At 44.1% G+C, this 24054-nt stretch overlaps 2 protein-coding genes across 4 annotated transcripts in view; both read right to left on the bottom strand.

Annotated features, from left to right (window-relative positions):
- Positions 1 to 24054, bottom strand: part of lsamp (limbic system associated membrane protein) — a 509713-nt gene that overhangs the window by 2472 nt on the left and 483187 nt on the right. For all 3 annotated transcript variants that reach the window (XM_067451502.1, XM_067451501.1, XM_067451500.1), the window contains 4 exons: positions 14762 to 14887; positions 10931 to 11062; positions 10732 to 10852; positions 3435 to 3583 (listed from right to left, as the gene is read on the bottom strand). In XM_067451502.1, the coding sequence (XP_067307603.1) occupies positions 3435 to 3583; positions 10732 to 10852; positions 10931 to 11062; positions 14762 to 14887 (528 nt within the window). The remainder of the gene's footprint in view (positions 1 to 3434; positions 3584 to 10731; positions 10853 to 10930; positions 11063 to 14761; positions 14888 to 24054) is intronic.
- On the bottom strand, positions 3720 to 9013 carry LOC137085256 (dynein heavy chain-like). The gene is made up of 3 exons (XM_067451809.1): positions 8381 to 9013; positions 7938 to 8173; positions 3720 to 5235 (listed from the first exon to the last, which is right to left on the bottom strand). The coding sequence occupies exons 1-3, from the start codon at positions 9011 to 9013 to the stop codon at positions 3720 to 3722; spliced, it is 2385 nt and encodes a 794-aa protein (XP_067307910.1).

Raw genomic sequence — 24054 nt, 5'->3', positions numbered from 1 at the left:
TATTGACAACTTTAATGAAAATATTTATCCTCACAATGAAGATGGCGTAAATCTGGCTGTAGAAAACATAAATTACATATTTGATTATTTGGCAACACTATCTAATCTTAAAACCTCTAAGAAAATTCATAAGCAAAAACAAGAGAATGAAAAATGGTTTGATTCGGATTGTAAAAGAATAAAGACAAATTTAAGACAGCTGGCAAACAAAAAGCACAGACAACCAGACGATTCAGATTTACGTCTTCATTATTGCGAGGAGCTCAAAAAATATAAAAATACACTCAGAAAGAAGAAAGAACAGTACATTCAGAATCAGCTCAGAACTATTGAAGAATCTGTCCATTCCAACAGTTTCTGGGACAACTGGAATCTCCTGAATAAAAAGAATCAGGATCAAACAACTATACAAGACGGAGACATCTGGAAAAATCACTTTGAAAAACTGTACAGCAAATTAAACATGACCATAGAACAAACACAGATATTCGAAAAATTAAATCATATAGAAAAAATAATTGGCAAATATCAAAATCCATTAGATTACCCAATCACAGAAAAAGAGCTGACAGATAAAATACAGGCCCTGCCCACAAAAAAGGCAAGTGGACCGGACGGCATCCTAAATGAAATGTTTAAAAGCACCAATCACAAATTCAAATTAGCCATAATGAAACTGTTCAACTTGGTTCTGAGTGTTGGTCATTTCCCTGACACCTGGAATAGAGGACTCATAACGCCCATATTTAAGAGTGGAGACAAATCAGACCCGCACAATTCCAGAGGCATCTGTGTGAGCAGTAATCTGGGGAAGATGTTCTGCAGCATCATCAACACAAGACTCGTTCACTTCCTCACAGAGCACAATGCCCTCAGCAAAAGTCAGATTGGATTCTTACCAAATTACAGAACATCAGACCATATATTCACCCTGCATACCCTGATCGACAAACACATTAATCAAAACAAAACTAAAATTTTTGCTTGCTTCGTTGATTTCCAGAAGGCCTTTGATTCAATTTGGCATGAAGGTCTTCTGTCTAAACTTCTAGAATCAGGTATCGGGGGCAAAACATACAACATAATTAAAACAATGTACTCAAACAATCAATGCTCAATTAAAATTGGCAATAAACAAACGGAGTCCTTCACTCAAGGGCGAGGTGTGAGACAGGGCTGCCCACTATCACCGACCCTCTTCAATATTTACATCAATGAATTAGCGAAACTCCTCGAGCAATCCGCAGCTCCTGGCCTCACACTACATGACTCCTCTATAAAGTTCCTCCTGTATGCGGATGACCTGGTGCTGCTGTCTCCAACAGAAGAGGGTCTACAGCAGAACCTGGACATCCTGCATCAGTTCTGTCAGACCTGGGCCCTGACTATTAACATGGCTAAAACTAAAGTACTAACATTCCAGAAGAGACCCAGATGTCAGGGAAAGAAACACAATTTCACCCTTGGTATGACCAAAATTGATCATGCCACCAACTACACATACCTCGGGTTGAAATTCAATACAAACGGAAACTTCAGCTTGGCCGTGAATGAACTGAAAGAGAAAGCAAGAAGGGCTTTTTATGCCATCAAAAAATCAATCCAATTTGAAATACCAATCAGAATCTGGCTCAAAATATTCCAATCCGTCATAGAACCTATTGCACTATATGGCAGTGAAGTGTGGGGTCCTCTCCTAAACCATGAGTTTGACAAATGGGACAAAAACCCAATAGAAACCCTGCATGCTGAGTTCTGCAAGAGTATCCTGAGAGTACAGAGGAACACGCCGAACAACGCATGCAGGGCCGAATTAGGCCAATACCCTTTACTAATCCACATTGAGAAACGAGCCATCAAATTTTGGAAACATCTAAAAATGAGTGACCCCAACTCTTACCATTTTAAAGCCCTTAAAAACCATGAAGTGAACACTGAGAAGAGTCCCCTAATTCAGCTGATCCTGAGGCTGCAAAAACAAACTAACACGACTAACAATAATCAGCCTCAGGACACCGACACCCTCATCCACACAATCTGGCCCAACCAAATGAGTAAAGCACAAAAAGAAAACTACCTGACCTATTGGACTGAAACAACACAAAAACAAAGTAAACTGGAATGTTATTTGGCCCTAAACAGAAACTACACAACAGCAGAATACCTGAGCGCAAGTGAAAGACAGTGAGCTCAGAAGAAGAATGACGAGGTACAGACTGAGCAATCACACACTGGCCGTAGAGACGGGCAGATACAGACAGAAGAGAGAGTGTGTGTGTGTGTGTGTGTGTGTGTGTGTGTGTGTGTGTGTGTGAGGTACAGACTGAGCAATCACACACTGGCCGTAGAGACGGGCAGATACAGACAGAACTGGCTGCCCAGAGAGAGCCGCATCTGCCCGCACTGCACTGCTGGAGAAGTGGAGACAGAGACACACTTCCTCACCAGCTGCCCTAACTATGAACAAATCAGAAACACATTCTATCCTAAATTCGAAATACTTTGCCCTGACTTCATAAAATCAAACAATAAAACACAACTTCTACATGTATTAGGTGAACAAAGAGATTGTATCCTACTAGCAGCAAGATACATTAATGCCTGTCACAAAAAGAGGGAAGAGTCGACCAATCAGTGATGCGCACACACACAAACACACACACACACACACACACACACACACACACACACACACACACACACACACACACACACACACACACACACAGACAGAATTCAAAATTGTTCCTAGAATTCTAAATGTTTACAGATTGTTCAACTTATTACTATTATTATTATTTATTTTATTTTATATAATTCTTTATTTTATGTATGTATGTATATGTACATGTATGTTAATGCTTTGGCAATACATTGAAACAATTGTCATGCCAATAAAGCACATTTGAATTGAATTGAGATCAGACAGACACGTGGGAGAGAGACAGAGACACAGAGAGAGAGAGACTAAGACAGGCACATGCTGGTGAATGGCGACCTCTGCTGGTTGATGTGCTGAACTAACATTAGTGAATGTTTGTGTGTATGTGTGTGTGTGTGTGTGTGTGTGAGTGAGAGCGAGAGAGAGAGAGAGAGAGAGTCAGACACATGCTGGTAAATGGCGACCTCTGCTGGTTGATGTGCTGAACTACATCATTGAATGTGTGTGTGTGTGTGTGTGTGTGTGTGTGTGTGTGTGTGTGTGTGTGTGTGTGTGTGAGAGAGAGAGAGAGAGAGAGAGAGAGAGAGAGAGAGAGATAGTCAGACACATGCTGGTAAATGGCGACCTCTGCTGGTTGATGTGCTGAACTACATCATTGAATGTGTGTGTGTGTGTGTGTGTGTGTGTGTGTGAGAGAGAGAGAGAGAGAGAGAGAGAGAGAGAGAGAGAGAGAGAGAGAGAGAGAGAGAGAGAGAGAGAGAGAGATACTCACTGTAGAGGAACACGCTGGCGTTGTGGATGCCCAGTCTATTGGTAGCAACACACGTGTAGTTTCCATAATCGTCCTCCGTGACGTTTGCGACCACCAGCTGCGTACGAGAGCCACTAATCTGAATACTGAGGCTCTGAGAGCTGGACAGTCTGAAACACACACACACACACACACACACACACACACACACACACACACACACACACACACACACACACACACACACACACACACACACACACACACACACACACACACAAACACACACATTAGTACTGCTCTAGATCAACAAAGCTTTACTGTCAGGGAGATGAACAAAAACAAAAATGAACCCAGTGAATCTTGAGGAACATTAGTTGAATGTTGGGGAACGTTAGTTGAATGTTGGGGAACATTAGTTGAATATTGAGGAACATTAGTTGAATATTGAGGATCATTAGTTGAATCTTGAGGAACATTAGTTGAATATTGAGGAACATTAGTTGAATATTGAGGAACATTAGTTGAATATTGAGGAACATTAGTTGAATGTTGGGGAACATTAGTTGAATATTGAGGAACATTAGTTGAATATTGAGGAACATTAGTTGAATGTTGGGGAACATTAGTTGAATATTGTGGAACATTAGTTGAATATTGAGGAACATTAGTTGAATCTTGAGGAACATTAGTTGAATGTTGGGGAACATTAGTTGAATATTGAGGAACATTAGTTGAATATTGAGGAACATTAGTTGAATATTGAGGAACATTAGTTGAATGTTGGGGAACATTAGTTGAATATTGAGGAACATTAGTTGAATGTTGTGGAACATTAGTTGAATCTTGAGGAACATTAGTTGAATGTTGGGGAACATTAGTTGAATGTTGGGGAACATTAGTTGAATATTGTGGAACATTAGTTGAATATTGAGGAACATTAGTTGAATATTGAGGAACATTAGTTGAATGTTGGGGAACATTAGTTGAATATTGTGGAACATTAGTTGAATATTGAGGAACATTAGTTGAATGTTGAGGAACATTAGTTGAATATTGAGGAACATTAGTTGAATGTTGGGGAACATTAGTTGAATATTGAGGAACATTAGTTGAATATTGTGGAACATTAGTTGAATATTGAGGAACATTAGTTGAATATTGAGGAACATTAGTTGAATATTGAGGAACATTAGTTGAATGTTGAGGAACATTAGTTGAATATTGAGGAACATTAGTTGAATATTGTGGAACATTAGTTGAATATTGAGGAACATTAGTTGAATATTGAGGAACATTAGTTGAATGTTGGGGAACATTAGTTGAATATTGTGGAACATTAGTTGAATATTGAGGAACATTAGTTGAATATTGAGGAACATTAGTTGAATATTGAGGAACATTAGTTGAATATTGAGGAACATTAGTTGAATATTGAGGAACATTAGTTGAATATTGAGGAACATTAGTTGAATGTTGGGGAACATTAGTTGAATATTGAGGAACATTAGTTGAATATTGAGGAACACTAGTTGAATGTTGGGGAACATTAGTTGAATGTTGAGGAACATTAGTTGAATATTGAGGAACACTAGTTGAATGTTGGGGAACATTAGTTGAATGTTGAGGAACATTAGTTGAATATTGAGGAACACTAGTTGAATGTTGGGGAACATTAGTTGAATGTTGAGGAACATTAGTTGAATGTTGGGGAACATTAGTTGAATATTGAGGAACATTAGTTGAATATTGAGGAACATTAGTTGAATGTTGGGGAACATTAGTTGAATATTGAGGAACATTAGTTGAATATTGAGGAACACTAGTTGAATGTTGGGGAACATTAGTTGAATGTTGAGGAACATTAGTTGAATATTGAGGAACACTAGTTGAATGTTGGGGAACATTAGTTGAATGTTGAGGAACATTAGTTGAATATTGAGGAACATTAGTTGAATATTGAGGAACATTAGTTGAATGTTGGGGAACATTAGTTGAATATTGTGGAACATTAGTTGAATATTGTGGAACATTAGTTGAATATTGAGGAACATTAGTTGAATATTGAGGAACATTAGTTGAATGTTGGGGAACATTAGTTGAATATTGAGGATCATTAGTTGAATGTTGAGGAACATTAGTTGAATATTGAGGAACATTAGTTGAATCTTGAGGAACATTAGTTGAATGTTGAGGAACATTAGTTGAATGTTGGGGAACATTAGTTGAATATTGAGGAACATTAGTTGAATATTGAGGAACATTAGTTGAATGTTGGGGAACATTAGTTGAATATTGAGGATCATTAGTTGAATATTGAGGAACATTAGTTGAATGTTGGGGAACATTAGTTCAAGTTCAAGTTTCACTTTATTTATCCTTAAAAAGGAAATTTAGTATGCAGCAGGATATCCACAAAAAAAAGCTGGACAAGAGCACCACCAGATGCCAACAACATTATAACACAACACGGGACACACATCAACACAACACAACAATGGAGACACTCCATCACCAGAACCAATGACAGAAACCAATACAATACCCGAACAGTATGTCATAATAAACAATGACAGGAATGTAAAAAAAAATAAAAAAAATAATAATAATATAATAAAATAAAATATAAAATAATTCATAAGATGTCACCTAAGTGAATTCAGATTCCTAATAGCCACAGGAATAAAAGAATCCCTGGCACGTCTGGTTCTTAACATAGGTAGCCTAAAACGGCGACCTGAGGGGAGCAAATTAAACTCCCCAAAGAGTGGGTGATCAGAACAATTTAAAATGTGGTTAGCCTTACCCCGTATCCGTTTATCATATATATGTTGCAGCTGTGGTAGCTGTACCCCAACCACCTTAGAGGCAACATTTACCAACCTAGCTAGCTTATGCTTATTGGTCATTGAAAGGCCACTGTACCATGCCACAATACAAAAAGTCAAAACTGATTGAATAAAACATTGGTAAAACAAAGTCATCAGAGTCTTACATACACTAAATGATTTCATCTTCCTCAAGAAAAAAAGTCTCTGTTGGGCCCTTTTACAAGCAGCAACTGTATTGCTCTCAAAAGTTAGTTTGCTGTCAATGATGGTTCCTAAATATTTATATTCATCTACTGTCTCAACATTCATATTCTGAATAACAGTTTCTGAACCATTGTGCTGTAATCTACGAAAATCAATAATCATGTCCTTTGTCTTGGAAACGTTGATAGACAGATAAAAGTTGTCACACCACGCAATAAAATCATCAACTACAGGGCCATGCCCATCCTCATCATTCTTCAAAAGGCTCACTATAACAGTGTCATCTGCAAATTTCCCACAGTGCCTGTTCTCATACTTGCTCTTACAGTCATTCGTATATAGAATAAAAAGCAAAGGTGAAAGAACACAGCCCTGCGGAGAGCCTGTGGAGGTAAGGGCTTTTGAGGATGAAACACCATTTACCCTAACACACTGTGACCTGTTCGACAGAAAATCCAGTATCCAGCCAATTAAATTGGAATTCAAATTAAAAAGAGACTGAAGTTTCTCAGCTAACAAAAAGGGCTGAATAGTATTAAATGCTGAAGAGAAGTCGATAAAGAGGAGCCTAGCATGAGTTTTTGAGGATTCCATATGTTGATAAAGGAAATTTAACAATGTAAGTATTGCATCCTCAACACCTCTGCTAGGCCTATAAGCAAACTGGAGAGGGTCTAACTGCTCCTCTACCTGCTTCAGTAACTCCTGTTTAATCAACTTCTCAAAAGTCTTCATCACCAATGAGGTGAGAGCTACAGGGCGAAAGTCATTTAAGACCTTAGGGTTCTTACACTTAGCTACAGGAATAATTGTAGAATGTTTCCAAATCTTTGGCACTGTTTGCGTCTGTAGTGATTGAGTAAAAATGACTTTAAAGATCTCACTTAACTGACCAGCACAATACTTAAGGACTTGACCACTGATGTTATCAGGGCCAGGACTTTTCCTAACATTAGTTTGTTTAAATAACGATTTGACCTTAAATACATCGATATCAAAATCAAGAATACCATCACTAACCAAATTATCACACATGTGACTGTTTTTTTCAGTAAAATCACTATTAGAAAATCTCATGTAAAAACTGTTTAATTCATTTGCTAGCTGCTCATCAGACTCAAAACCATTTAATGACACAGTACTAGTGCCTTTGTGTAGACCTGTCATTAGCTTCATTCCATTCCACACAGATCTGAGATCGGACTCACTGAATTTAGACTCAATTTTTCTTTTATACTGGAGTTTAGCCTTTACTATTTCAGCTCGCACAACCTTCCTAATTGCAGCATATGCACTTTTATCACCACTATTAAAAACAGTCCTCTTTTCTCTTAACAGATGTTTCAGTTCTTTAGATATCCAGGGCTTATTATTAGGATAGGAAACAACTGTCTTAGTTGGGATTACACTGTCCACACAGAAATCGATGTAACTGCATACTGCATCAGTCAGATCATCAATGTTGTCGGATGAGTCTTGAAAAACAGACCAATCGGTACAGTCAAAACAGCCCTGTAGGGCCAAAGCGCTCTCCTCGTTCCACACCTGTACCACACGTACCTGCACTTTGTCTCTATGTAGCACAGGTCTGTATGTGGGCAAAAGATGCACCACATTATGGTCAGATAATCCTATAGGAGGACCTGCAACAGACTTGTAGGCTCCCTTAATAGAGCCATAGCAGAGATCCAATAGTCTGTTCCCCCGAGTAGGACAGGTGACATACTGTGTGAAACAGCTCAGCGACTTTTTACAGTTGACATGATTAAAATCACCAAGAAAGAAGCACGGTGCATCAGCAGAGATAGATTGTAGTTTTTGAGCTACTGAAAAAATGACATCAGACGCGGATTTTATATCTGCTCTTGGGTGGATGTACACTACTGTCAAAAATATTTGGGGAAATTCCCTAGGCAGATAGAATGGTCTAACAGACACCGACAACAGCTCTATGTCCGGTAAACAAATCCGTTCGCGCACAGTGGCGCCATTGCACCACTTTGGATTGATGTACAGGCAAACACCTCCGCCGTGACGCTTCCCCGTCGTCTCCGGATCCCGGTCCAAACGGATCGGGACCCCAAAACCTTCAATGTTCACGGTCGAATCCAGGTCAGTGTCAGACAGCCACGTCTCAGTGAAAGCCATCACACAAGCGTCTCTGAACTTGCGCAGAGAGGCCACACACGTTTGCAGTTCATCAGTCTTATTCCTTAGGGACTGGACATTAGCCAGCAATATCGTTGGTAGGGAGAGACGTTTCTTTCCTATTAGTTTTCTTAACCGTTGCCGCACTCCGCCCCGTTTCCCTCTTTTCCTGATTTGTTTACCAGGTGTAACCGGACGCCTTAAACTTTGTAACGGAGCATTGTCACCGACTAAAAGGTCCAAACAATCAAACTCCCCGCGACTTAATAGCCGAGTTGTGTCTAGGTCCACCACATAATTGCTTGATTTAAATCCCAGGAGAAAGTCTCTTGTATATTGGATCCTGTCGGGCTTCACAAACAGACCCCGAGCGATGTTCAGCACGATTGTCAAAAGTAGGAAGAGAAATATCTCCATTGTTGGGCCCGATAAGCACGGCTAACACCCGTACACAAACTGAAGTAATAATAAATAAATAAGTAAAAAACGTAAAGACGCTACGGACAGCAAACAAACACAGACACCTGCTACCTGGTCGCCTGCAATTGAGCCGCGCCCACCAAACGCCCACCACATTAGTTGAATATTGAGGAACATTAGTTGAATGTTGGGGAACATTAGTTGAATGTTGGGGAACATTAGTTGAATGTTGGGGAACATTAGTTGAATGTTGGGGAACATTAGTTGAATGTTGAGGAACATTAGTTGAATGTTGAGGAACATTAGTTGAATGTTGGGGAACATTAGTTGAATATTGAGGAACATTAGTTGAATGTTGAGGAACATTAGTTGAATGTTGAGGAACATTAGTTGAATATTGAGGAACATTAGTTGAATGTTGGGGAACATTAGTTGAATATTGAGGAACATTAGTTGAATGTTGGGGAACATTAGTTGAATGTTGGGGAACATTAGTTGAATGTTGGGGAACATTAGTTGAATATTGAGGAACATTAGTTGAATGTTGAGGAACATTAGTTGAATGTTGAGGAACATTAGTTGAATCTTAAGGAACATTAGTTGAATGTTGGGGAACATTAGTTGAATGTTGGGGAACATTAGTTGAATATTGAGGAACACTAGTTGAATGTTGAGGAACATTAGTTGAATGTTGAGGAAAATTAGTTGAATGTTGGGGAACATTAGTTGAATGTTGAGGAACATTAGTTGAATGTTGGGGAACATTAGTTGAATATTGAGGAACATTAGTTGAATATTGAGGAACATTAGTTGAATATTGAGGAAAATTAGTTGAATGTTGGGGAACATTAGTTGAATATTGAGGAACATTAGTTGAATATTGAGGAACATTAGTTGAATGTTGAGGAACATTAGTTGAATATTGAGGAACATTAGTTGAATGTTGAGGAACATTAGTTGAATCTTGAGGAACATTAGTTGAATATTGAGGATCATTAGTTGAATATTGAGGAACATTAGTTGAATATTGAGGACCATTAGTTGAATATTGAGGAACATTAGTTGAATATTGAGGAACATTAGTTGAATGTTGAGGAACATTAGTTGAATGTTGGGGAACATTAGTTGAATGTTGGGGAACATTAGTTGAATGTTGGGGAACATTAGTTGAATGTTGGGGAACATTAGTTGAATATTGTGGAACATTAGTTGAATGTTGGGGAACATTAGTTGAATGTTGGGGAACATTAGTTGAATATTGTGGAACATTAGTTGAATGTTGGGGAACATTAGTTGAATGTTGGGGAACATTAGTTGAATGTTGGGGAACATTAGTTGAATATTGTGGAACATTAGTTGAATGTTGGGGAACATTAGTTGAATGTTGGGGAACATTAGTTGAATGTTGGGGAACATTAGTTGAATGTTGGGGAACATTTGTTGAATATTGTGGAACATTAGTTGAATATTGAGGAACATTAGTTGAATATTGAGGAACATTAGTTGAATGTTGGGGAACATTAGTTGAATGTTGGGGAACATTAGTTGAATATTGAGGAACATTAGATTGGGAATGTTAATTCAGAGTTCCCTTTTAAGTTCGGAATAAAACATTCCCTGATTAAATAAAATAATACTTAAAAACAGTTTTGGGAAGGTTCTGGGAAGCAAACATTACTGGCTGACCTACAGGAGGGAAGGGTGTGTTGACTGACCTGCGCTCATCTCTGAACCACTCAAACTCCGGCTGAGGAACCGCAGACGCCTCGCAGTGCAGAACTCCAGCCTGTCCGACCGGTGTCTCGGAGCTCCGCACCTCCTTTATATACGGCGGGTCTGTAGACACACACATCAGGCTGCTCTCTCAAACACACACACATCTCACACAGTCGGATCTTTTGGACATCTACTTACAGTTGACCACCACGTTGACGTATTTGACATCGGGTGTGGACACGTCATTGCTCGCTTTACACTCGTAACGTCCGGCCTGAGAGCGAACGATACCAGAGATCTCCAGATACTCGCCCACATCCAGAGCCTCGGCTGACAAACAAACACAAACACACACACCTTTAGCATCATCGTCAGTGTCAGCATCAGCATCAGCATCAGCACTATAGTTTGGCTTGTCCAGCAGAGGGAGCATGTGAGGCTCTTTCAAATCAAAGCACTGAACTCAGCACTAACATAACATCAGTGAGTGAGGAATAATGATCCAGCAACATCAACAAACTAGCTGAGGAAAACATCATTCTCTCTCACACACACACACACACACACACACACACACACACACACACACACACACACACACACACACACACACACACACACACACACACACACACACACACACACACACACACACACACACACACACACACACACAGGTCTGGTCAGCTTTTCATCAGGAAGTTTAAAAGCGTTTCAGAGCACGAGTGAGCAGAGGGGGTGCTCAATTTGCATACTCATGTTTTATTCATGAGCATCATTTACCACAGTGAGGCACAATACATTTATTTAGTGAATACTAATTTATGTAAAACCATGAAATTGACAAAGTTCAGCAGAACCGAAAGATCACAAGACACAATAAATACACTTAATGTTTTCAAACACACACACACACACACACACACACACACACACACACACACACACACACACACACACACACACACACACACACACACACACACACTGTGATCTGATTGGTTTAATGCATCCAATAATACTCATTATTTTCTTTCGCAGAATTAATGACCAGGATGAATCTTGAACATGAAAATAAGATTACGATAAAAAGTTAAAAACTAAATAAAAAATAACATTTAAATAAATTAATAAAAATGTGATAAACATTTAATAGTTATTAATATATTAAAAAAGGGTACATTTTATTAAATAAAAATAATAATAAACAAATAAAGTTATATAAACAAATCAATAATATATTTACTGGTGCATCATTATAGTGAGTAGAAGAGAGCGAGAGAGAGAGAGAGAGAGAGAGAGAGAGAGAGAGAGAGAGAGAGAGAGAGAGAGAGAGAGAGAGAGAGAGAGAGAGAGAGAGAGAGAGAGAGTGTGTGTGGGTGTGTGTGTGTGGGGGTGTGTGTGTGTGTGTGTGTGTGTGTGTGTGTGTCTGTGTGTGTGTGTGTGCACGTGTCTGTGTGTGTGTGTGTGTGTGTGTGTGTGCGCGTGTGTGCGCGTATGTCTGTGTGTGTGTGTGTGTGTGTGTGTGTGTGTGCACGTGTGTGTTTGTGTGTGTGTGTGTCTGTGTGTGTGTCTGTGTGTGTGTGTGTGTGTGCACGTGTCTGTGTGTGTGTGTGCGCGTGTGTGCGCGTATGTCTGTGTGTGTGTGTGTGTGTGTGTGTGTGTGTGTGTGTGTGTGTGTGTGTGTGTGTGTGTGAGAGAGAGAGAGTTTGTGTTCCTCTTCAATCACTAATATGAATTGTACAGTATATGTTCTTTGAGTTCAAACACTGAGAGAGTGAACGAATCATCTGACATTTCAAAGCCATTTTGACTGTTTGAGACTCGATTACAGTCACATGACCCACGAGCCGGTCAGTGGCGGGTTAGAGCTGGTCTAATGTTACGCTGATAACACTTGATTAATGTTCCAGCCGCTAAAAGGCCTTCGACTCTGACCTTTAGTGACCTTCTGTAGAGAGCAGAGTCTCCAACCATCACTGCATCGATCCAGTGCCACACACACACACACACACACACACACACACACACACACACACACACACACACACACACACACACACACACACACACACACACACCTCTGGTCAATACTTTAAACAGTATTCAGCTCTTTTCAGTAAATGAGGCTTCCAGCGTGTCTGCAACAGTCGATGAGAACGACTTCAGGACGACAGATATGCTGTGAACATGAAACCACACACACACACACATGCACACACACACACACACACACACACACACACACACACACACACACACACACACACACACACACACACACACTCTAATCAAACAGCTACCCACATGAATCACACACACGTTTCTCACACACACTCTTTCGACTTCCTGTCTGGCAGAAAGAGAACATGCTGACAGATTCCAGGTCAGAGTCTGAAGGACATGCGGGCGCTCGAACCCTCCATCACTTTAGACTGACGCGATGCCAGACGGTTGCTAGGGTGCCTTCTCTTCAGTGCCAGACGGTTGCTAGGGTGTTCTCTTCAGTGTGAAACGGTTGCTAGGGTGTTTTCTCTTCAGTGCCAGACGGTTGCTAGGGTGTTCTCTTCAGTGTCAAACGGTTGCTAGGGTGTTTTCTCTTCAGTGCCAGACGGTTGCTACGGTGTGTTCTCTTCACTGTCAGACGGTTGCTAGGGTGTGTTCTCTTCAGTGTCAGAAGGTTGCTACGGTGTGTTCTCTTCACTGTCAGATGGTTGCTAGGGTGTGTTCTCTTCAGTGCCAGAAGGTTGCTACGGTGTGTTCTCTTCACTGTCAGACGGTTGCTAGGGTGTGTTCTCTTCAGTGTCAGACGGTTGCTAAGGTGTGTTCTCTTCACTGTCAGATGTTTGCTACGGTGTGTTCTCTTCAGTGCCAGACGGTTGCTAGGGTGTGTTCTCTTCAGTGTCAGAAGGTTGCTACGGTGTGTTCTCTTCACTGTCAGACGGTTGCTAGGGTGTGTTCTCTTCAGTGTCAGACGGTTGCTAAGGTGTGTTCTCTTCACTGTCAGATGTTTGCTAGGGTGTGTTCTCTTCAGTGCCAGACGGTTGCTAGGGTGTGTTCTCTTCAGTGTCAGAAGGTTGCTACGGTGTGTTCTCTACAGTGTCAGATGGTTGCTAGGGTGTGTTCTCTTCACTGTCAGATGGTTGCTAGGGTGTGTTCTCTTCAGTGTCAGACGGTTGCTAGGGTGTGTTCTCTTCACTGTCAGATGGTTGCTAGGGTGTGTTCTCTTCAGTGTCAGACGGTTGCTACCGTATGTTCTCTACAGTTGCTAGGGTGTGTTCTCTTCAGTGCCAGATGGTTGCTAGGGCGTGTTCTCTTCAGTGTCAGATGGTTGCTAGGGTGTGTTTGTCTTCACTGTCAGACAGTTGCTAGGGTGTGTTCTCTACAGTTTCAGACGGTTGCTAGGGTGCTTTCTCTTCAGTGTTAGATGTTTGCTAGGGTGCGTTCTCTTCAGTGTCAGACGGTTGCTAGGGTGTTCTCTTCAGTGTCAGACGGTTGCTAGGGTGCTTTCTCTTCAGTGTTAGATGTTTGCTAGGGTGCGTTCTCTTCAGTGTCAGACGGTTGCTAGGATGCGTTCTCTTCAGTGTCAGACGGTTGCTAGGGTGCGTTCTCTTCAGTGTCAGACGGTTGCTAGGATGCGTTCTCTTCAGTGTCAGACGGTTGCTAGGATGCGTTCTCTTCAGTGTCAGACGGTTGCTAGGGTGCGTTCTCTTCAGTGTCAGATGGGTGCTAGGGTTTGTCGATAGGGGCACAACTTTAGTAAACGCTCCTATGGGTCATATTTAAAAGAAGGTAACAAACGACCTATATAGGTTGGTTGGAGGACATGTGGCCAGCACTAGTGACGACTGACCTGATGGGAAGAGATTTGGCAGCAGCTGATTGGCTCTCTCTCACCTGAGGGGAAGAGATTTGGCAACAGCTGATTGGCTCTCTCTCACCTAAGGGGAAGAGATTTGGCAGCAGCTGATTGGCTCTCTCTCACCTGAGGGGAAGAGATTTGGCAGCAGCTGATTGGCTCTCTCTCACCTGATGGGTTGAGCAGTCTCCAGGTGATGGAGGGATCTGGCCTCCCATTGGCCAAACACGTCAGCGTCACGTTACTGCCCTCGTTCACAGTGATGTCCTCCGACACTTTATAGATGATCGCAGGAACTGAAAGAGAAAACCAGACCAGAACGACATGAGTGGAGATCTCTGGGAAACACCGAGGGATGCTGGGAGATTTGGGTTAGATACACACAATTCAATCCGACACACACTCAAAATAAACCCTGTGTTTAATGCGGAGGGTGCAGAGCATCAATGAAGCCGAACCCATGTGGAAATATCACACACACATCATCCGTTACGGGCCGCGGACACACTCATCCATTACACCAACACTCGTCTGATCAATGCGCACACAACCCCACATATTCATCAAACCCGTGCGCCGTTTAATGATGCTCTTTGTCATTTTCCTGATTTACTCTGAGTCAAGACTGAAACAAACTCAGAGCTGCAGCTTCAGCAAAGAAAACCTGCAATAAATCAGACATAGAGTCGTTCATTCCGTCTGTGCACATCCACTCGTTCAGGCACTGTCATCAGGTTTCTGATCCGCTCTAATCCCAGACACGCCCCTTCAATCCCTGACTCCGCCCAGGCTCCTCCTCCACTGTCCTGAGGAGTTCAATAAAGGAATTAAGCACATCCAGTAACACGCCTACAGTGTGCATAGACAGAACGCTTTGTGTTGTAGGTACAGTTGAAATAACCACGGAAAATAAAATATAATATGACTGCTGAAAAAAATTAAGAGTTGAGTGCGAGCCATTAAAGCATCGGCAGCACGAGAGCTGCGAGCTGTTCAGGGTGAGATGAAGACCTCATGTCCTCCGACTGTAGGTTTGTAAATGGACAGTCGTCAGTGTCTGATAAATGATGTTCACTAGGTGGCAGATTGACTCTGTTCCTCACAGCAGTGGCTCTGCACTCTCGCTCTCTCGCTCTGGCTCTCTTTGTGTTCTCTTTAACCAATGCCTTTTTTACCCCCCCCCCCCCCTCTCTCTCTTTCTCTCTCTCCCTCAGAGCGCTTCTGTCTTTCTTTCTAACATGCATGAAATTGGAATTGTAGTTGCAGCAGGACTGACAAGAAAATCTCTAACAGAAATACATGTTTCTCCAAGCCTGACAAGAATAGACTCATAACCGCGCCCACACACACACACACACACACACACACACACACACACACACACACACACACACACACACACACACACACGTGAGCTTTACAGAGACTGTCCTTATGCGTAATGGTTTATATACTGTACATACTGTATATTCTATCCTCTTACGCTAACCTTCCCATCACAGAAAATGTGCTGCATTTATACATTTCATGGAGACATTTGTGCCCCCATATGCCATATATATATATATAAAACACACACACACAAACACACACACACACACACACACACACAGAGAGAGAGAAAGTTTGTTTCACTATATTAGTGAGGACATTGCATATGTAACTGGCTGTATAGATCGCACAGCGAAGGAGATTCAGAGGAGTAAACAGTCTTTAATGATAAATCCAAATGGGAAACTCAGGAGAAAACAACCAAACTAACACTGATGATATAGGACAAGGATCCACAGAGAACTCAGAGCTTAGGAAGACCAGTGTTTGTAAGCCCTGCGTTCCCTCTAGGTCCTTGACCTAAAGCAGTGGTTAGATGAGGGAGACATACAAAATGTGCAGGGCTGGTGGCAGGTTTGAGATCCACTGTCCTATAGTGGACCACTATATCCACTAACCCCCCCCACCCCCCCCCACCCCCCACCCCCCCACACACACACAGACACACCTACCCATAAAGTCTCCCAACTTTGGTTTATTTAACATGTGTCTTTTTTAATTTGATTAACATTAAAGACACAGACAGGTATTTAAGCTGATGGCACTTTAAAGACCGAATGCTTCTAATATACTACACAGGATAATCCAGATGCTGACCCAGAGTCCAGCCAGGATAATGACCCATGGCAGAGTCGAGGGATGGTGGAGTAATGGTGGAGATTTCCTCAATGTCTCCATGGGGATAGAGATGGAGCCGGTGGAGAGGGAGCCCAGAGCACAGATGGAGAGCAGGTGGACCAGTACGACACCACAGGCTTCCGAGGCGATGACCTCCTGAGGTGACCCCTAGACCAGAGTCCTGCACGGGTCCATTTTTGGAGATCCGCCCCCGCCCGTACCTGCAAGGTTTAGCACCAGATCCGACCCGTGAAAATTTCTAAATTAAATCCGCACCCGCCCAGACCCGTTAATATTTGGCCCGTTTCCCGACCGTGCCCGCGATAAATCACACACGCTAAAATCATTCAAATTAAAATGTTTTTTTTTTTATCCTGCACCTCTCTCAACATCACAACAGCGTCATGAATGAGCTAATGAAACAGGCTAAAGTGCCTTTAAAAACTCATTGTTGTCAACAATTTCATATAGGCTACTCCACTCACCAACTTTACTTTTACTTCATCCATTGCTACTCCTGCAACGCTTGCTCCTTCTGGGTTACGAGAGGCATCAACAAAAGTTTCAATGTCGCAGTGGTGGTGACGTGATGGGTCAAATGGCATATCGTTGTTGTGTGTGTGTGTGTGTGTATGTGTAATGGTAATTTGGACATAGAAATTGTAATAGCCTACAATATGTTCGAGGGGGGAAGAAGGAGGCGGGAACCAGCGAACATTTAAAAGACTTTAACCAAACAAAACGAAAGTAACGTGGGTAGCCCCTCACGGACATCTGCCACGCGCACACACATAATAAAACGTAAACACAACTCAACGTCAAATCCAGGTCTGGTGATCTCTCGTCCCCCGATATGCCTCCGAGCTCCCTCCGAGGACTCGAGACCGGTGTGGCTCGCAGGTGACGCTCATTCACAATCACGCCCCAGTCTCGCTCGCTCTCTCTCTCTCGTTCACCTCGCCACAGAAATATTGCACATAGGCCTATTTTTCATCCGCGCTACTACCCGCCCGCACAGAGTAAATTATCCGCCAGCATCCCTGCCTGTGAATTTTATAAATGTCACAATCCACCCATTTTAGCAGGACTCTGCCCTAGACGGAGCCGTAGGAATGACCCCCAGAGATGACCCCCATAGGTGACACCCAGACGGAGCTGTCGCGATGACCCCCTGAGGTGACCCACAAACGGATCTTTTGGGGTGGAAAGCCAGGGCACAGAGAAGCCGATGGTCTCAAGTGGAGCCATGAAGCCGATGGCCTCAGGTGGAGCCGTAAAGCCGATGGCCTCAGGTGGAGCCGTAAAGCCGATGGCCTCAGGTGGAGCCGTAAAGCCGATGGTCTCAAGTGGAGCCGTAAAGCCGATGGCCTCAGGTGGAGCCGTAAAGCCGATGGCCTCAGGTGGAGCCGTAAAGCCGATGGCCTCAGGTGGAGCCGTAAAGCCGATGGCCTCAGGTGGAGCCGTAAAGCCGATGGCCTCAGGTGGAGCCGTAAAGCCGATGGCCTCAGGTGGAGTTGTAAAGCTGATGGCCTCAGGTGGAGCCAATGAAGCCGATGGCCTCAGGTGGAGCCATAAAGCCGATGGCCTCAGGTGGAGTCATGAAGCCGATGGCCTCAAGTGGAGCTGTAAAGCCGATGGCCTTAGGTGGAGCTGTAAAGCTGAAGGCCTCAGGTGGAGCTGTAAAGCTGATGGCCTCAGGTGGAGCCATAAAGCCGATGCCCTCAGGTGGAGCCATAAAGCCGATGGCCTCAGGTGGAGCCATGAAGCCGATGGACTCAGGTGGAACCCCATAAAGCCGATGGACTCAGGTGGAGCCATGAAGCCGATGGCCTCAGTTGGAACCCCATAAAGCCGATGGCGTCAGGTGGAACCATAAAGCCGATGGCCTCAGGTGGAGCCATGAAGCCGATGGCCTCAGGTGGAGCTATAAAGCCGATGGCCTCAGGTGGAGCCGTAAAGCCGATGGCCTCAGGTGGAGCTGTAAAGCCGATGGCCTCAGGTGGAGCCATGAAGCCGATGGCCTCAGGTGGAGCCATGAAGCCGATGGCCTCAGGTGGAGCCATGAAGCCGATGGCCTCAGGTGGAGCCATAAAGCCGATGGCCTCAGGTGGAGGTGTAAAGCCGATGGCCTCAGGTGGAGCCGTAAAGCCGATGGCCTCAGGTGGAGCTGTAAAGCTGATGGCCTCAGGTGGAGCCATAAAGCCGATGGCCTCAGGTGGAGCCATGAAGCCGATGGCCTCAGGTGAAGCCGTAAAGCCGATGGCCTCAGGTGGAGCTGTAAAGCTGATGGCCTCAGGTGGAGCCATGAAGCCGATGGCCTCAGGTGGAGCCATAAAGCCGATGGCCTTAGATGGAGCCATAAAGCCGATGGCCTCAGGTGGAGCTGTAAAGCCGATGGCCTCAGGTGGAGCCATAAAGCCGATGGCCTCAGGTGGAGTTGTAAAGCTGATGGCCTCAGGTGGAGCCATGAAGCCGATGGCCTCAGGTGGAACCATAAAGCCGATGGCCTCAGGTGGAGCCATGAAGCCGATGGCCTCAGGTGGAGCCATAAAGCCGATGGCCTTAGGTGGAGCTGTAAAGCTGAAGGCCTCAGGTGGAGCTGTAAAGCTGATGGCCTCAGGTGGAGCCATAAAGCCGATGCCCTCAGGTGGAGCCATAAAGCCGATGGCCTCAGGTGGAGCCATAAAGCCGATGGACTCAGGTGGAACCCCATAAAGCCGATGGACTCAGGTGGAGCCATGAAGCCGATGGCCTCAGGTGGAGCCATGAAGCCGATGGCCTCAGGTGGAGCCGTGAAGCCGATGGCCTCAGGTGGAGCCATAAAGCCGATGGCCTCAGGTGGAGCCGTAAAGCCGATGGCCTCAGGTGGAGCTGTAAAGCCGATGGCCTCAGGTGGAGCCATGAAGCCGATGGCCTCAGGTGGAGCCATAAAGCCGATGGCCTCAGGTGGAGCTGTAAAGCCGATGGCCTCAGGTGGAGCCGTAAAGCCGATGGCCTCAGGTGGAGCCGTAAAGCCGATGGCCTCAGGTGGAGCTGTAAGGCTGAAGGCCTCAGGTGGAGCTGTAAAACTGATGGCCTCAGGTGGAGCCATAAAGCCGATGGCCTCAGGTGGAGCCATAAAGCCGATGGCCTCAGGTGGAGCCATAAAGCCGATGGCCTCAGGTGGAGCCATAAAGCCGATGGCCTCAGGTGGAGCTGTAAAGCTGATGGCCTCAGGTGGAGTCATGAGGCCGATGGACTCAGGTGGAACCCCATAAAGCCGATGGCCTCAGGTGGAGCCATGAAGCCGATGGCCACAGGTGGAACCCCATAAAGCCGATGGCCTCAGGTGGAGCCATGAAGCTGATGGCCTCAGGTGGAGCCATAAAGCCGATGGCCTCAGGTGGAACCCCATAAAGCCGATGGCCTCAGGTGGAGCCATGAAGCCGATGGCCTCAGGTGGAACCCCATAAAGCCGATGGCCTCAGGTGGAGCCATGAAGCCGATGGCCTCAGGTGGAGCCCCATAAAGCAGATGGCCTCAGGTGGAACCCCATAAAGCCGATGGCCTCAGGTGGAGCCCCATAAAGCGGATGGCCTCAGGTGGAGCCATAAAGCCGATGGCCTCAGGTGGAGCCATAAAGCCGATGGCCTCAGGTGGAGCCATAAAGCCGATGGCCTCAGGTGGAGCTGTAAAGCCGATGGCCTTAGGTGGAGCTGTAAATCTGATGGCCTCAGGTGCAGCCATGAAGCCGATGGACTCAGGTGGAGCCGTAAAGCTGATGGCCTCAGGTGGAGCCGTAAAGCCGATGGCCTCAGGTGGAGCCGTAAAGTCGATTGCCTCAGGTGGAGCCGTAAAGCCGATTGCCTCAGGTGCAGCAATGAGGCCGATGGACTCCGGTGGAGCCGTAAAGTCGATTGCCTCAGGTGGAGCCGTAAAGACGATGGCCTCCGGGGGAGCCATGAGGCCGATTGACTCAGGTCGGAAGGAGGGAGGAGCCAAGATGGATGAGTTAGGGCAACGAGCTAGGGAGGAGTGACGGGAACAGGAGCTGGAGGCTAGAAAACCAGCAGAGACTGAAGGGAACCAGTGAAGGCATGGTTGAGGAACCAGCCTATTTTGGATAGCGGGAGAGGGGGTTTCGGAGAGAAATCTGGGAACACATGATCTGGGCAGAACAAAGCTCAGGGCGATGTTTGGCTCAGTTCTTTTAGTAGGCTCCGGCTCATTAATCGCAGCAGTTTTTCCGTTGGCGGTTGGCTCTGGCTCTGCAGCAGGATAGTGGCTGGCTGTTCTCTGTGTCCCGGGCTGTAAAGGGAGTCTATCCTTTACATTTTTTATATCTCCCCCCCCCCCCCCCAACACACACACAGAGACCTGCCTTATCTCCTGCTTCACCACTACTAACATCAGTTCACAACAACACAACCCACAATCCTCACCACAGACCAACCAATCAGAGAAAGCGTTGTTACCATGGAAACAAAAATGTGGCAAAAGAGCTTATCAGTGACGCTCACTCCCGTGAAACACTGCGAATGACGCGTCACTCTTGGGGATGTTTATGTCCTTATGATCGCTTACACACTATGAGTATAACATATATTTCTGAATATTTTAAAATAAAATAAAGTCAATACAGGGGTTTTTAGTACAACAAAATAGTGATCATACAGTGAATTTATAATACTGGTGTGTTCGGACTCTCATGATCCTTTATCAATATTTTCATATGAACAATCAGAAGCGCCTCAAAGCCTGTGCGGATCGCCATAGCGAACGCTTCCTCTCTGTCTGAACCGCACACCAGCACAATAAACCTCCAGAGTTTGATCGATTCTGAAGATGAACGACATTCGCCTGTAATTTATTTTGTCAGGAGGCGTCCTTTATTGTGTGCTGCGTCGCAGAGCTGCTCGTATTAATCTTGAGGGAAACTTGCACCGCCAAGTAGATCTTCTCTAATTGTATAAAGATTTATGATTTTGCAAAAACAAAACTGCACCATACAATACAAAAGACTAATGAACATGTTCCTGCATGGAAAACAAGAATGGGCGTTCTTTCCTCGTCCTGTGAGGCGGGGCGGGGGGGGGGGGGGGGGGGGGGTAAATCTGGCCAAAAACACTGACGCGAAGAACATGAATGCCAGGAGAGCCTGTGCATGCCACCACTGAGCACTGAGCAGAGCTTCAGTACAGGACGCTAACGTTTATCAGAGAAACTAAACAAAGGCTGAGATATGCTGGAACAGGACATGCTCTAAAGTGCACGGCATTGTGGGATTCAGCATCTCATGCATGCATTATAACAATCGCAGTAGATCATCCCAGCGTTTCACACATACAGAGCATCTGCAGTACAAACTGCATAAATATTCAGCAGCAAGACTTTCTGAACAACCTCTAACGCAGAGCTGCACGATTAAAGAGGACTTAATATGCTTTATTTCATGATCATCAACTTTGCTGTCTGAGCATAAAAAGCTCAGCAAAGCTCCAGTTCTTCTCTCTATCAGAGTCAGTGTTTCTGAGCTCCGGAAACACCTCCGTCTGGAGTTTTCCTCCTGGGAACACATCACAATATCCCTCATTATAATAATTAATGCGCATAATAAAGGGACGGGGCTGGTTGAGTAAGTTAGTCGTGTGTTGAAACTGCCGTTTATGATAAGGGGCGGGACATTTCCCAAACACCAATCACAACTAGTGTTGCCTCAGTTACTTGTTACTTATCTGATTACTGATTACTTATTTAAAAAGTAACAAGGTAAGATTACAAGTTACTTTATTAGTTACATTCAGCAGTTGCCGACAACACCGCTGCTGCCTCAACATAGAAATGACAACCGCTTTTGCCAACACTCACTTTATTGGAAGTGCATTTTTAATGATGCAACAATCAATCAATCAATCAATAAATCAATCAATCAACTTTATTTATATCGCTCTTCTACTATGCCGATTGTGTCAAAGCAGCTTCACAGTGTTAAACAGGACAATATTGCAACAAAATTAGAAGGAATTAAGGAAAATGACTAAATAGTAACTCACAGTGACTTGGATAAATTACTTTAATCTGATTACTGGTTTGGAAATAGTAACACGTTAGATTACTTGTTACTGGCAAAAAGTAGTCAGATTATAGTAACACGTTACTGGCATCAATTATTACAAAACACCGCCCCCCGGCCGACCAATCGGAGAACAGTGTGCTTCTCAGAAGGCGGAGCTTCATAGAGACAGGAAGTAAACAGAGTTACTGACAGACTGTGAAGAGAGGAGTCGCAACAATGGAGAATATGAGGAATAATCAACATTCAAGCAGGAAGAGCCAGAAAACACATCAAGAGTTAGAGGGCATAATATGGCTTAATCAGGTAAGCATGTGAGTGTATTTCTGTCCAGACTCCAAGAGACAGAGTAACGAGAGTGAAATTAACGCTGGGTAATTAAAGAGAGCCAAACAAACGGCCGACATGTTCACACGTCTATGGATTAAATAACCATTAACAGTTACAGATCGTCCCCCGGCCTCGCAGTAATTAGTGGAGTGTGACGAGAGCGTCGACAAGAGAAACTGTGAGTGAACGCTCACACACCTCCACCAACACACACCTCACACAAACTCATCCGTGCGATATGATGACATTCGATTATCCGTCTTTAAAGATGTCCCTGCACATCACTAGTACTGTACTATCCAGCCGGGTCTCTTTGGAAAAACACACCTGTGGCAACGTTTACAAACCACAAAACACATAACACACATATGTGCATATCGCGACAGTTTCACAGTGAAATGTCCACTGGGGGGCGCTAAAAGCGTAGTTTTTTTCCAGAACAGATGTACGTGAATCTGGCATGTTTTGTCACGTTGGTTTTTTAACGTACAGCCAAACCCTAAACTGACCCGATAGTGTTAAAAAAAGAAAATGTGACAAAAAAAAGATTGTATCCGTGTCATTTTAGCTTGTGTTTGAACTCGTCTTTTATCCTGAAACGTTTTTCACAGGATTCGTTCCCGAGCTTTCAGCATCGCAAGTAGAGCTATCGCGGAAGCTAGGTGTGTCAGAAAAGCCGAACATATGGAGCTGGTTAAGTGACACAAACTCCAAAATGTATTCATTTACAAATCATGGACTATGGTAAAATAATCGATAAAAATGCTGTTTTACTGCCTCTAGTGTTCATTTCTATTGGAAACTGATGTGATATATACCTACTGGTACATATTTTGTGGTTTTGCACAAACGTTGCCACAGGTACATTTTGTCAATGAGAGCATGTTGGTACTATCACACTTCATATTCAGT

The sequence above is a fragment of the Pseudorasbora parva genome, chromosome 8 (assembly GCF_024679245.1).
Source record: "Pseudorasbora parva isolate DD20220531a chromosome 8, ASM2467924v1, whole genome shotgun sequence".
Taxonomy (NCBI): domain Eukaryota; kingdom Metazoa; phylum Chordata; class Actinopteri; order Cypriniformes; family Gobionidae; genus Pseudorasbora; species Pseudorasbora parva.
Note: the sequence above shows the minus strand (reverse complement) of the source record. Positions and strands in the feature narration are given on the sequence as shown.

Excerpts from the sequence above, each read along its gene's own strand:
- LOC137085256 (XM_067451809.1), bottom strand. The coding sequence starts at position 9,013 with ATGGAGATATTTCTCTTCCTACTTTTGACAATCGTGCTGAACATCGCT. Across the intron at positions 8,174-8,380 it reads TAGAGCTGTTGTCGGTGTCT|TATGTCACCTGTCCTACTCG; the intron begins GTTAGACCATTC and ends TGTTTCACACAG. Across the intron at positions 5,236-7,937 it reads TGTTTTGACTGTACCGATTG|TGTTCCTCAATATTCAACTA; the intron begins GTCTGTTTTTCA and ends ACATTCAACTAG.